General features: G+C 47.7%; 1 protein-coding gene across 3 annotated transcripts in view; it reads left to right on the top strand.

The window, feature by feature from the left end:
- The window catches only part of nrn1lb (neuritin 1-like b), a 36,739-nt gene that overhangs the window by 12,481 nt on the left and 8,994 nt on the right, over window positions 1–15,264 (top strand). The window contains exons 2-4 of one of the 3 annotated variants that reach the window (XM_061881441.1): window positions 2,582–2,679; window positions 3,254–3,378; window positions 8,907–9,054. In XM_061881441.1, the coding sequence (XP_061737425.1) occupies window positions 3,321–3,378; window positions 8,907–9,054 (206 nt within the window). In that variant the 5' untranslated portion in view covers window positions 2,582–2,679; window positions 3,254–3,320. Of the gene's footprint in view, window positions 1–2,581; window positions 2,680–3,250; window positions 3,379–8,906; window positions 9,055–15,264 lie in introns of all 3 variants that reach the window. The other 2 variants (XM_061881437.1, XM_061881446.1) reach the window with 2 other exon arrangements.

Raw genomic sequence — 15,264 nt, 5'->3', positions numbered from 1 at the left:
CCAAGGACTGAACATGGAGGGCAAACCGCCCAAAGGCTGCGGTGTCTCCACGGCGAACATCAGGTGAGTCTAGCACACTGGCTATCTTCCTGTGGGCTATCTGGTGGGGCTGGCCGAATTTCTTATTGAGGGCTGACATGGTGTCAGTGTAAGGCGTGGGGGAGTGGAGATAGGAATCTGCTATCAATTGTGCCTCTTCAAGCCTCAGATGGTCTACCAGAATCTGGTACTTGAACATTTCAGTCCCTTCAGTAGGCAGGAGGTTCTCCAGAGCTATTTTTAAATGGGCAAACTCACATGGGTCGTAGTGACTGAAGTTTGGTATGGTCGGGCATGGGCCTCTGTAGGTCTGTTCAGCAGCTGCAGCTGCTGATTCATAGCGTGGTGGAGGAGGGGTTTGCAGGCCCTGCCTCTGCATCCACGGGGCTGTTTGTGTGGACACTGGCATGTACCCAGCCTGGCTAGACGTATAAGATGTTGCATAGGATGGCGTTACACGAGGGAGGTACTGTACTTGTGCGTAGTGTGGCTGGTACTGATTCAGCAGCTGCTGTAGTGCATAGTCTGCAACGTGGGGCATAGCCCTGGTGGGAGGAGCCTGAGCCGTTGGTTGGTGCTGCCGCATTGTTGATGTAGTGGTGTGGTATGCAGGTCTCTGGTGTGGGGGCTGAATAGCACGCTGGAAGTGGTGTGGCAACTGTTGCGGTGGATAGTGTGCCATGTAGGTAGGTTCCTCTGGAGAGTGTGTAGGAATGGTGTAGGTCTGAGCCATGTAGGGGGGACAAGGCTCGCTGCTTAGCTGTCAGGTTTGAAGGTACTGTGGTTTATTGCCAACCTTCCCTGGTGACACCTTGCGGTGGCTAGCTGACATAGTCTGACTCCTTATCAGCTGTAGCTCCACCATCATCTGATCTAGTCGGTCCATGACTGGTTGACCTGACGGACGTTCCAGGGCCGCTGTGCCTGGCCATGGTGGAGGGGGTTCAGGCCAATCCTCTTCATCCTCGATGTATACAGAATGGTGGTTGAGTTGACTGGCGGGTCGTGGGTTACCTTGCTGAAGGTTGGTTACTATGTTTGTCAGTCTTCTAATTTCGTTATGAACTTGACCTAATGTAGCCACATCCGCTTGCACGGTCATCTGTGACTGCTGTAGCATGGCGCTTTCTCTCAGTATGTGACTGACTTCATCTCTTAGAGAGAGTTCCTGAGGTGAATGATGGAGTGGGGTTGGTTCTCGGGCCATCTCCTCCCTGGTCTCTCTCTCTGCATGCTGTAGGTGGGCTAGCTGGGTGTCTGACCTGTACCTCTGCCACTCTGGTTCGTACGGGTCTTCTTCATGACAAGCAGCATCTCGCCTTAGCTGATGTGAGTAGGGAGCGGGGGTGGAGCATGGGGGGGTTTCCTTGGCTGCATCCTCCCTCTCATGACATATCCATTCTTTTTCCTGCCCATGCCTGTGTCTTTGCATGATGTTGCTGAGCTGATAATCATCAAAGCGGGTTTGTGGGCATGTCTGATGCCTAGGTCGTGCTCCTAATCCTTCGAAGTCCATACTGTCCAGGGGTAAATGAAGCTATCCGGCTCGAAGGACCACAATGTTGTGGAGAGTTGTAAAGGACTGTATGGTTCTATAAAGGTAGTCTCATTCGCCCCCGGGGCGCCGGTCAGGACACAATGGAAAGGACAGTTCGTTTGGCATATGGCAGTTTACTTGTTTAGTAGGCAGGTTGACAGGCATGGCAGGTTACATTGGATTGGCTGAATGGTACAACACTGGTAAGTATTAGTGGTTTTTCGTCAGTGACGCACCAGGTACCGCAGTGCTATACAATCTTACAAGTTGTAGATATATATACAGGCAGCAAATGTAAAGGACTGGCATTCACCACTCTGTGCTCTGTTTTGGTTAGAATGAATAAGCGCGCCCCACAATGCCTTGCGCTCTTAAGGTGGACTGCTCACAATAGTCTCTTAAGGTAGCACAGAGTTTGGTACCTTTCTAACACATTGCTTTATAAAAAACAATGTAGTTGGTAGTAGTACATTATATTGTATTTATTGTTTTGTACAATATTTCTTAACTAAAACTTGTTTTCTTTTTAAAGGCAATGTTCCAATTCGTTTTGGGGGGTGATTTCATTTCAATGGGTGACGTTGATTTGAGATACAAGTGTTTTGAGTTAAGAGCTCCGTCACAGAGCCAATTAAGCTCGTAAATTGAGGTGTTACTGTATTGTAGAGTACATAGTTGTGATCCAGCCACTTTTGTGGTCTGTTTTTTGCAATGCTTTGTACACAATACATATTTATCAGTGCAGTCTAAAGATGTTCTGAAATCCCTCCTAACACTTGTGTTGTGGCACTGTGGTATATTTCATTAATGTGTCCTAAGCACTGTAAGGTGACAATGTCAAATGTGTGTGCCAAACATCCATACAAACAGCTGGAGCTGCTGACAAAGTAGCCGCCATGGTGAATTGATTCAGGCCAGTGGCTTCAGACACAGACAGATTAGTCTTCAGTTAATGGTCGTATTAAACCGCAGATTAACAATAGGATGTCTTTCCTCCTCTGTCAGCGTACAGATGTGAACCGGGACTTACACTAATGCATAGTGTCAGCCATCTGTGGAAGAACTGTCGTGTTGGATTTGGAGGGGTATGAAGGAAGAGAATGGTAAGGTAAGGGAATGTGGCTGTCCACCTTACTGTATAATGGAGCGTCTTTCTGTGGATAAATTTAGCTTGGCTCACAAATGAGTTGGTTCGCTTGTCCGTTGCCACGTTGAACCCTAAGGTTGTCTACATTCTCCAACAACACTCATTGTCATGTATCCACCTGCCGTCATTACACTTGATAGCAATGGCGAAAGGCAGGATTTAGTTGCAGATCAGTGTTTGTTGCTTGTTGTGCCACGCTATTACTCATCCCAATATATGTATTTTCATTGTGTGTCACACAGGTCCTAAATACCAAAGACCGGAAATTAGAATGCTTTAATCCAACGTGCTGTGTTGGGTTGTGTGCTGTAATTGGTCCAGCCCTCTCATGATGCGCAAGCACACACACACACACACACACACACACACACACACACACACACACACACACACACACACACACACACACACACACTAATCCAGCTGGGTTGTGCCTGGGTTGTGTGTTCGGTAGTTTTGCAATCTCATGAATTCCCAACGGATGGTGGCAGACAGGACGCATCACATTTTGTGGACTTTCCATCCAGCAGGAGTGTCACATCAGAGCCTCTCTACTTTGGAGGAGGCCCTTAGCTGTGCAAGACTCTGCTGAGGCCAATGATGAAGTCCCAGACAGGCGCCACAACGTTACTGCTGCCAATCGCCTTGTGTCTTGGTAAGATTCTTTCGGTCAAGCATCCACAATGTTCCATTTTGTGTGTTGTTCCATTTTCCCTTCTTCTTTGGATCTTGAATTTGAATGGACATTTACTTTGTTTACAAAATAGTTATACTAACTGATAAAAGACATCTCATCCAGTGAAACTGAAGAGAGCGTGGCTGCAGCCATAACTTATATTACTTTCAAGCATTACATTGTAAATGTTATAAATTGTCTCTGAACAGCATTTAAAGCATTGTAGTTCATTACTAAATGTGGGCATATAGGTGCTCTAGCTGTCCAGCAACTAAAGTCAGATTGATTGCAGACTAAACGGAAGTGTGTCATAGATTCTCTGCATATCGCAGGAATATTCAACTGAATGGTTTTGGGGGTCATATTTTCAGAAGGCTAAGGACTGGCAGGCAGGACTTCTCCCTTCCCTATTAGTCTTATTCGGTATATTCTACAGCAGACATTTGATTTTGATCTATTCATTTAGTCAGAGTTACAGGAGCGCTCTGCTGTTTTCAAGGACCTTGTGCAAAATTGTGAGTCTCAAGTTTTTTTTTAACAGCATTTGAAGTGAACAAGGTACAGTAACACCTTAGTTCCATAAATCACATTACGGAAAAAAAAATGTAACTACCAAGAAAGAGATGACTTGAGGAACGCCTCAGTTATGTAAATCACAATTTTGGACCCCAGTGTTCTATGTTTGCTAGCAAGGTTAGAATGTTAATGCAGGGATCTGCCTATGTGTTTACAGTTGTCCAAAATGTTTTTCTCCCAAGTTTTGAACTGAACTCTGGGGCCGGTATGGTCTCATTCCCTGGCTTCATTGGTGCCTGGGGGCGCCAGTCGATTAGCCATGGCAAATAGCATATAGCAACTGGCAGGTTAGGAAAACTGGCCTGCAAGTTAATTTAAAAAACAAATTAGAAGAGACACTTTTACAGAAGAACAAAAAAGCACTATCGTACTATAGAGAATCTTTGACTAGCTTTTTGGCAGTAGGTTCATAAAAACACTTGAGCGCTCCTGTTGCATTGACAAGGTTATTTTCCCCCAATATTGAATAGTGCAAACAAAAATCAAGTATCCTCTGCAGAGGTTGTTGGGTCTCAAGAATATAAAAAATAAGAACATGTAATGACCATGTGCATTACATACTGTAGCTCACTTTTCCTTTGGATCATGTACAAATTGTGACATATATGACCATGACACACATACTGTAGAAAAAATGTCATTAGTGAAGGATGCCAGAGGAAGTACATGTAAGGTTTCTTCGTCTGTGTGGTGTACCAGGCCATACAGAAGTTGTGATAATCCAGAAATACCCGTGGAGCACAGAGAACATTCATAAGGCAGGAGTGACCCTTATCTTAACTTTGAAACGCATGTGAAAGAGATGGGCCTGACTCCCCATTTCAATTTTAATTTCCTTTATTTAACCAGGTAGGGACTCACAGAGATTAAAATCTCTTTTTCAAGAGCGACCTGACAAAGAGGGCGACACAAACAAAGTTACAATAATAATTACAACAAGACAATACAACAGAACAACAGCAGTCATACTACAACAGGTCAAAAATTATTTAAAACGATTAAGGATAAATTCAATTTTAAAGCAAGTGCATTTCCCAAGAGAACTGGTTTCCTGATTTTTTTTTTAAATGGATTTAAGCTTTCATGCCCCCGGGTAGGGTCTCCCAAGACAAACAGGTCCTAGGTGAGGGATCAGACAAAGAGCAGCTCGAAGACTTCTATGGAAATACAGCAAAGTGGACTCAGATTTCCCTCGCCCGGTCACGGGTCTCCGGGGCCCCCGCTCTGGAGCCAGGCCCGGAGTTGGGGCACGATGGCGAGCGCCTGGTGTCCCCATGGGTCCCGGCCGGGCACAGCCCGAAGAGGCAACGTGGGTCATCCCTCCAATGGGCTCACCACTCATAGGAGGGGCCATAGAGGTCGGGTGCATTGTGAGCTGGGCCGAAGCCGAAGGCAGGGCACTTGCCGGTCTGATCTTCAGCTACATAAGCTAGCTCTTGGGACGTGAAACGTCAACTCACTGGATATAGTCGGACTCACCCTGATGCACAGCAAGGGCTCTGGAACCACTTCTCTCGAGAGGGACTGGACTCTCTTCCACACTTCCGTTGCACGCAGTGAGAGGCGACGAGCTGGGGTGGCAATTCTTGTTCCCCCCGGCTCAAAGCCTGTACGTTGGAGTTCAACCCAGTGGACGACAGGGTAGCCTCCCTCCACCTTCGGGTGAGGGGACGGGTCCTGACTGTTGTTTGTGCTTACGCACTAAGCAGCAGTTCAGAGTACCCACCCTTTTTGGATACACTCGAGGGAGTACTGGAAAGTGCTCCCCCGGGTGATTCCCTTGTGCTACTGGGGGACTTCATCGCTCATGTTGGCAACGACAGTGAAACCTGACGAGGCATCATTGGGAAGAATGGCCGCCCGGATCTGAACCCGAGTGGTGTTTTGTTATTAGACTTCTGTGCTCGTCATAGATTGTCCATAACAAACACCATGTTGAAACATAAGGGTGTCCATATGTGCACTTAGCACCAGGACACCCAAGGCCGCAGTTCCATGATAGACTTTGTAGTTGTCATCGGATTTGCGAACTCATGTTTTGGACACTCGGGTGAAGAGAGGGGCAGAGCTTTCTACCGATCACCACCTGGTGGTGAGTTGGCTGCGATGGTGGGGGAGGATGCCGGACAGACCTGGCAGGCTCAAACGCATTGTGAGGGTCTGCTGGGAACGTCTGGCAGAGTCTCCTGTCCGAGAGGGTTTCAATTCCCACCTCCGGAAGAACTTTGAACATGTCACGAGGGAGGTGCTGGACATTGAGTCCAAGTGGATCATGTTCCGCACCTCTATTGTCGAGGCGGCTGACTGGAGCTGTGGCCGCAAGGTAGTTGGTGCCTGTCGTGGTGGTAACCCTAGAATCCGTTGGTGGACACCAGCGGTGAGGGATGCCGTTAAGCTGAAGAAGGAGTCCTATCGGGTCCTTTTGGCTCATAGGACTCCGGAGGCAGTGGACAGGTACCGACAGGCCAAGCGGTGTGCAGCTTCAGCGGTCGCGGAGGTAAAAACTCGGACATGGGAAGAGTTCGGGGAAGCCATGGAAAACGACTTCCGGACGGCATCGAAGCGATTTTGAACCAACATCTGCCGCGTCAGGAAGGAGAAGCAGTGCACTGTCAACACCGTGTATGGTGTGGATGGTGCTCTGCTGACCTCTACTGCGGATGTTGTGGATCGGTGAAAGGAATACTTGAAGACCTCCTCAATCCCACCAACACATCTTCCTATGAGGAAGCAGTGCCTGGGGAATTTCTGGTGGGCTCCGCTATGTCTGGGACCGAAGTTGCTGAGGTAGTTAAAAAGCTCCTCGGTGGAAAGGCCACGGGGGTGGATCAAATTCGCCCGGAGTTCCTTAAGGCTCTGGATGCTGTGGGGTTGTCTTGGTTGACAAGACTCTGCAGCATCGTGTGGACATCTGGATTGGCAGACCGGGGTGGTGGTGCCTCTCTTCAAGAAGTGGGACCGTAGGGTGTGTTCTAACTATCGTGGGATAACACTCCTCAGCCTTCCCGGTAAGGTTTATTCAGGTGTTCTGGAGAGGAGGCTACGCCGGATAGTCGAACCTCAGATTCAGGAGGAACAGTGTGGTTTTCGTCCTGGTCGTGGAACTGTGGACCAACTCTATACTCTCCGCAGGGTTCTTGAGAGTTTGCCCAACCAGTCTACCTGTGCTTTGTGGACTTTGAGAAGGCATTCGACCGTGTCCCTCGGGAAGTCCTGTGGGGAGTGCTCAGAGAGTATGGGGTATCGGACTGTCTGATTGTGGCGGTTCGCACCCTGTACGATCAATGTCAGAACCTGGTCCGCATTCCCGGCAGTAAATCAGACATGTTTTCAGTGAGGGTTGGACTCCACCTGTCCTTTGTCATCGATTCTGTTCATAACTTTTATGGACAGAATTTCTAGGCGCAGTCAAGGCGTTGAGGGGTTACGGTTTGGTGGACGCGGGACCAGGTCTCTGCTTTTTGCAGATGATGTGGTGCTGATGGCTTCATCTGGCCGGGATCTTCAGCTCTCACTGGATCGGTTCGCAGCTGAGTGTGAAGCGACCGGAAGGAGAATCAGCACCTCCAAGTCCGAGTCCATGGTTCTCGCCCGGAAGAGGGTGGAGTGCCATCTCCGGGTTGGGGAGGAGACCCTGCCCCGAGTGGAGGAGTTCAAGTACCTAGGAGTCTTGTTCACGAGTGAGGGAAGAGTGGATCGTGAAATTGACAGACGGATCGGTGCGGCGTATTCAGTAATGCAGACGTTGTATCGATCCGTTGTGGTGAAGAAGGAGCTGAGCTGGAAGGCAAAGCTCTCAATTTACCGGTCGATCTACGTTCCCACCCTCACCTATGGTCATAAGCTTTGGGTCATGACCGAAAGGAAAAGCGGCCGGAATGAGTTTCCTCCGCCAGGTGGCGGGTCTCTCCCTTAGAGATAGGGTGAGAAGCTCTGCCATCCGGGAGGAGCTCAAAGTAAAGCCGCTGCTCCTCCACATAGAGAGGAGCCAGATGAGGTGGTTCGGGGATCTGGTCAGGATGCCACCCGAACGCCTCCCTAGGGAGGTGTTTAAGGCACGTCCAACTGGTAGGAGGCCACGGGGAAGACCCAGGACACGTTGGAAAAGACAATGTCTCCCGGCTGTCCTGGGAACTCCTCATGATCCCCCGGGAGGAGCTGGACGAAGTGGCTGGGGAGAGGTAAGTCTGGGCTTCCCTGCTTAGGCTGCTTCCCCCGCGACCCGACCTCGGATAAGTGGAAGAAGATGGATGGATGGATGGATGGATGGATGGACTTAAACTCCCCCAAAGTGGGAGTACAGAGAGTAGCACCTCCCCCAATATGACCTGAACCCCGGACGTCGTCTCCCATCTTGTCTCTGGGATGTGGTTATGTTAGCATATATCTGTCTGTAGCATTTTATGGTCATACTTTATTACCTGACCGCAATGATGGATCGCTGTTTATGGCACTGGAGTTTGGCCGTGGCATGAACCTCTTTTGACGTGGCTTGGTCCCTCACCTTAACATCAAATTAATTCATTGATAACAATTATAATTATTGATATTATTCACACACTAAAAAAAGGAACACTGCCGACCAGCTAGCTGCTTCGTACTGGCCCAGCAGCCCACATTGCTAAATGAGTGTGAAACCCACCAGCATGGTAGAGATATCATACCTTTTCAGAAGAAATAGAGGTGTTAAGTGTATTTGATCAATGCAGTCAGCCTTTGCTTACCCACAATGATTTAAGCTTTCAGAATGTGTAATCCCTCCAGATGAATACAACGCAACATATTTTTGCATCTATTTGATCCTTACAAGCATCAGTCTTCATGAGCAAATAGGCATTTATTGTACAAAGGAAATCCTCAAATGCACCACATTCATATTTTCTGCTTATTCCGTGTCATGTGCTTTTATTAAAACCTCTCCTCTTCTGCAGGCTTGGTCCGCATCTGTAATGGAGCAGCTATTTCAATTTCATGTGGGTCCATCTACAAGAGTTTTGCTCAGTGTTTGCTGACACTCGGGGACAGTTTGGTGGACACACAAAAAAATCAGGACATGCAGGACATTGATGCAATCTGCAGGTGAGATGTGTCAGTCACCCACTCTTGTTTCTCCTTTGCTTTCTCATCTTTGCCAATGTATTTTGCATCAATTTCTTCATCTAAAAATAAGATGGATATATTTTCTGTCTAGGGCTGGGGTGCCCAAACTTTTTGCCTCCAAAGGCCGAAATTAAAATGTACTTATGGACCATGGACCAAACACAACATTTTAAACAAACAGACTGAAGCATTTAGACCTATAACCACATACTCTATATGTAAAGGTGAAACTCAAAATATGTGAAAATCAACGGTTTGTTTATTCCACCAATTATATTTACAAGGTGAAAGTAATTTATGACACAGGCTTATAACATGGAACTCAAAATATTATAAGCCTCCTTTTGATATAATTTGGATGATTATGACTTACAGTTTAAGAAAACCCTGAATTGAAAATCCCATAAAAATTAGGGTTTTCAAAAACTGTAAGCCATGATCATCAAAATGATAACAAATAAAGGCTTGACACATCTCACTTTGCAATTAATGAATTTTAATCACATATAACTTTCCCATTTGAATGAACCTTTGCACGATATTTAAATTTTTTTAGTTCCACCTGCATAAGCTATAAGGTAGATTCGAAAGATAGCAATTAGTTAGCCTTTAGGACATGTGAGCTTAAAAGAGATCAGTAAGAATATGTAGTGAATGTGGCAAACCGCTATTTGGCGGGCCAAACAAAATGACTTGGCGGGCCAAACTCGGTCCCTGCGCCCCCTTTTGGGTACCCCTTGTCAAGGTAAAAAATTTCATGCATCGGTGACTCAGTCTGTTCTTTTCTTTATTGAGTAGAGTTGCAAAAAAGCACAATAGGGTCAAAGAAAGTTACCAGTACCAGCACCTTGTTTTCCTAATGTAAAAGTGTTTCACACCTTTTTCATCAATGGGGATGGGAATTGATAAGATTTTTTCGGTTTTGGTTCTGCTTAGCGATTTGGTTCTTCATCGGTTCTCCAATCGATTCTTGATTGGGAAAAGAAAAGAGAAAGAAAAGGTGATTTAACATCCGTTTAGTTTAGTTAAGAGTAGAGATGTCCGATAATAACGGCCTGCTGATATTATTGGCCGATAAATGCTTTAAAATGTATTATCGGAAATTATCGGCAAGGGTTTTAAAAAAAAGTTTAATTCATGACTTTTTAAAACGCCGCTGTGAACACGGACATAGGGAGAAGAACAGAGCACCAATAAACTTTAAAGGCACTGCCTTTGCGTGCCGGCCCAGTCACATAATATCTACGGCTTTTCACACACACAAGTGAATGCAACGCATACTTGATCAACAGCCATACAGGTCACACTGAGGGTGGCCGTATAAGCAACTGGAACGCTGTTACAAATATGCGCCACTCTGTGGACCCACACAAAACAAGAATGACAAACACATTTCGGATAACATCTGCACCGTAACACAACATAAACACAACAGAACAAATACCCAGGATCCCTTGCAGCACTAAGTTTTCCGGGAGCTACAATATACACCCCCGCTACCCCAACCCCGCCCACCTCAACCAACCCCCCAACCCCGCCCACCTCAACCTCTTCATGCTTTCAATTCCAAGCTGCTGTTTTGAGGCATATTAAAAAAAATAATGCACTTTGTGACTTCAATAATAAATATGGCAGTGCCATGTAGGCATTTTTTTCCATAACTTGAGTTGATTTATTTTGGAAAACCTTGTTACATTGTTTAATGCACCCAGCGGGGCATCACAACAAAATTAGGCATAATAATGTGTTAATTCCACGACTGTGTATATCGATATCGGTTGATATCGGTAATCAAGAGTGGGACAATATCGGAATATTGAATATCAGCAAAAAAGTCATTATCGGACATCTCTAGTTAAGAGGTAACATGACCTTAGAAAGCCTACAGTGAGGTTTTACGAGGCACATACGTAGCGTAGAAAAAATACCTAATTTAAAATAAATATAAGAAATTAATATTTTTCTGTAGAATTTTACAAAATTAATCACGTGGAATTTACACAAGAATGAAACATTTAGTAGCATTTGATTTTAACTTATTACATGCAAAGTGAGATATGTCAAACCTTGTATTTAATATAATTTGGATGACTATGGCTTAAAGTTTATGAAAAGCTTGTATTGAAATCTTAAATGTGGGATTTCAAGAACTGTAAGTCATAATCATCAACAATATAATAAATAAAGGCTCGACATATATCACTTTGCATGTAATAAGTTAATATCACATTGAAGTTTTACATTTTAAGTGGATTGCTGACATGAATGGACTTTTACTAACTTTTTGAGTTTCACCCATATAACGGAAATGAGTAAAAATGTTGTTGGAGGAAAAGGTGCAACTTGTCTCTGACTACAATTCAACATTGACCCACTGAATATTAGGAGTGTCTACTGCAGCAAATAAACGCGATCTTTTGACCACAAACTTAGACGCTGCTTGGTGACATTTGTCTAGCGGCAGACATAAACTGGAGCGAGGACTGCCTGCCTCGGAGCCAGTCAAAATTTGTCTCCCGTTATTCTCATCTAAATGAGAAGGCATTCATTTCAATTGAACAAATAATAGCGCTAAAATGATAGGAGGTGTTAGTTAGTACCTGTTGTGCTGGCGTAACTGCTGCTGGGATGACATAGGAGCGGTTAAAAACGCCATTTTCATTTCTAATTATTGCATGCTGTTTGTTCAAATATTTCAGCACATTGCTCGTATGGCCTCCTCTTGATGAACAAGCAGCCTTATAATAATTACAAGGAGCGCTGCTGCAATCTTTTCTTGTAAAATATAGTCACCTCTAGAGCATTTGTTCCGCCTGGGCTCCGCCCTTTTGTGATTTGATGGCACCACGCATGTTGCGTAACAAAGTCATGGTTAAGGGGACCGTTTGAAAAAATGGCAAGAGATTTCAAGGAATTGATACCCATCCCTATTCATCAAAGTACGAAGGTGCCATCCACTTGGCTTTCTTCTTCGCCTCCTCCCTCTCTCCACACTGTCATCTCTGCCAGCAAGAGTCATTTTCATCGTTTTTTGCATCCATCTGTCCATCCATTTTCTACCGCTTGTCCCTCTCAGAGCAGCGGGGATGGCTGTAGCCTATCCCAATTGCATTCAATATGGAAAACTATAATAAATACTTATAACACAGGTGTCATACTCATGGCTGGTGGGCCTTATCTGGCCCAACACATCGTTTTATATGGCCTGGAAATGATGTGTCAGAAAAGTACTTTATCTTTTTCAATTCCATCCATCCATCCATCCATCCATCATCTTCCGCTTATCCGAGGTCGGGTCGCGGGGGCAACAGCCTAAGCAGGGAAACCCAGACTTCCCTCTCCCCAGCCACTTCGTCTAGCTCTTCCCGGGGGATCCCGAGGCGTTCCCAGGCCAGCCGGGAGACATAGTCTTCCCAACGTGTCCTGGGTCTTCCCCGTGGCCTCCTACCAGTTGGACGTGCCCTAAACACCTCCCTAGGGAGGCGTTCGGGTGGCATCCTGACCAGATGCCCGAACCACCTCATCTGGCTCCTCTCGATGTGGAGGAGCAGCGGCTTTACTTTGAGTTCCTCCCGGATGGCAGAGCTTCTCACCCTATCTCTAAGGGAGAGCCCCGCCACACGGCGGAGGAAACTCATTTCGGCCGCTTGTACCCGTGATCTTATCCTTTCGGTCATGACCCAAAGCTCATGACCATAGGTGAGGATGGGAACGTAGATCGACCGGTAAATTGAGAGCTTTGCCTTCCGGCTCAGCTCCTTCTTCACCACAACGGATCGGTACCACGTCCGCATTACTGAAGACGCCGCACCGATCCGCCTGTCGATCTCACGATCCACTCTTCCCTCACTCGTGAACAAGACTCCTAGGTACTTGAACTCCTCCACTTGGGGCAGGGTCTCCTCCCCAACCCGGAGATGGCACTCCACCCTTTTCCGGGCGAGAACCATGGACTCGGACTTGGAGGTGCTGATTCTCATTCCGGTCGCTTCACACTCGGCTGCGAACCGATCCAGCGAGAGCTGAAGATCCCGGTCAGATGAAGCCATCAGGACCACATCATCTGCAAAAAGCAGAGACCTAATCCTGCGGTTACCAAACCGGAACCCCTCAACGCCTTGACTGCGCCTAGAAATTCTGTCCATAAAAGTTATGAACAGAATCGGTGACAAAGGACAGCCTTGGCGGAGTCCAACCCTCACTGGAAATGTGTTCGACTTACTGCCGGCAATGCGAACCAAGTTCTGGCACTGATCGTACAGGGAACGGACCGCCACAATAAGACAGTCCGATACCCCATACTCTCTGAGCACTCCCCACAGGAGTTCCCGAGGGACACGGTCGAATGCCTTCTCCAAGTCCACAAAGCACATATAGACTGGTTGGGCAAACTCCCATGCACCCTCAAGAACCCTGCCGAGAGTATAGAGCTGGTCCACAGTTCCGCGACCAGGACGAAAACCAAACTGTTCCTCCTGAATCCGAGGTTCGACTATCCGACGTAGCCTCCTCTCCAGGACACCTGAATAAACCTTACCGGGAAGGCTGAGGAGTGTGATCCCACGATAGTTGGAACACACCCTCCGGTCCCCCTTCTTAAAGAGAGGAACCACCACCCCGGTCTGCCAATCCAGAGGTACCGCCCCCGATGTCCACGCGATGCTGCAAAGTCTTGTCAACCAAGACAGCCCCACAGCATTCAGAGCCTTAAGGAACTCCGGGCGGATCTCATCCACCCCTGGGGCCTTGCCACCGAGGAGCTTTTTAACTACCTCAGCGACCTCAGCCCCAGAAATAGGAGAGTCCACCACAGATTCCCCAGGCACTGCTTCCTCATAGGAAGACGTGTTGGTGGGATTGAGGAGGTCTTCGAAGTATTCCTTCCACCTATCCACAACATCCGCAGTCGAGGTCAACAGAACACCATCCGCACCATACACGGTGTTGATAGTGCACTGCTTCCCCTTCCTGAGGCGGCGGACGGTGGTCCAGAATCGCTTCGAAGCCGTCCGGAAGTCGTTTTCCATGGCTTCCCCGAACTCTTCCCATGTCCGAGTTTTTGCCTCCGCGACCGCTGAAGCTGCACACCGCTTGGCCTGTCGGTACCTGTCCACTGCCTCCGGAGTCCTATGAGCCAAAAGGACCCGATAGGACTCCTTCTTCAGCTTGACGGCATCCCTCACCGCTGGTGTCCACCAAGGGGTTTTAGGATTGCCGCCCCGACAGGCACCAACTACCTTGCGGCCACAGCTCCGATCTGCCGCCTCGACAATAGAGGTGCGGAACATGGTCCACTCGGACTCAATGTCCAGCACCTCCCTCGTGACATGTTCAAAGTTCTTCCGGAGGTGGGAATTGAAACTTTGTCTGACAGGAGACTCTGCCAGACGTTCCCAGCAGACCCTCACAATGCGTTTGGGCCTCCCAGGTCTGTCCGGCATCCTCCCCCACCATCGCAGCCAACTCACCACCAGGTGGTGATCGGTAGAAAGCTCCGCCCCTCTCTTCACCCGAGTGTCCAAAACATGAGGCCGCAAATCCGATGACACAACTACAAAGTCGATCATGGAACTGCGGCCTAGGGTGTCCTGGTGCCAAGTGCACATATGGACACCCTTATGTTTGAACATGGTGTTTGTTATCGACAAACTGTGACGAGCACAAAAGTCCAATAACTAAACACCACTCTGGTTCAGATCCGGGCGGCCATTCTTCCCAATCACGCCTCTCCAGGTTTCACTGTCGTTGCCAACGTGAGCGTTGAAGTCTCCCAGTAGGACAAGGGAATCACCCGGGGGAGCACTTTCCAGTACTCCCTCGAGTGTTCCCAAAAAGGGTGGGTACTCTGAACTGCTGTTTGGTGCATAAGCACAAACAACAGTCAGGACCCGTCCCCCCACCCGAAGGCGGAGGGAGGCTACACTTTCGTCCACCGGGTTGAACTCCAACGTACAGGCTTTGAGCCGGGGGGAAACAAGAATTGCCACCCCAGCCCGTCGCCTCTCACTGCCGGCAACGCCAGAGTGGAAGAGGGTCCAATCCCTCTCGAGAGAAGTGGTTCCAGAGCCCTTGCTGTGCGTCGAAGTGAGTCCGACTATATCCAGCCGGAATTTCTCGACTTCGCGCACTAGCTCAGGCTCTTTCCCCCCCAGTGACGTGACGTTCCACGTCCCAAGAGCTAGCTTCTGT

This window comes from Nerophis ophidion, linkage group LG02 (assembly GCF_033978795.1).
Source record: "Nerophis ophidion isolate RoL-2023_Sa linkage group LG02, RoL_Noph_v1.0, whole genome shotgun sequence".
NCBI lineage: Eukaryota > Metazoa > Chordata > Actinopteri > Syngnathiformes > Syngnathidae > Nerophis > Nerophis ophidion.
The sequence above is the reverse complement of the archived record's forward strand: the minus strand, read 5'-3'. Positions and strand labels throughout refer to the sequence as shown.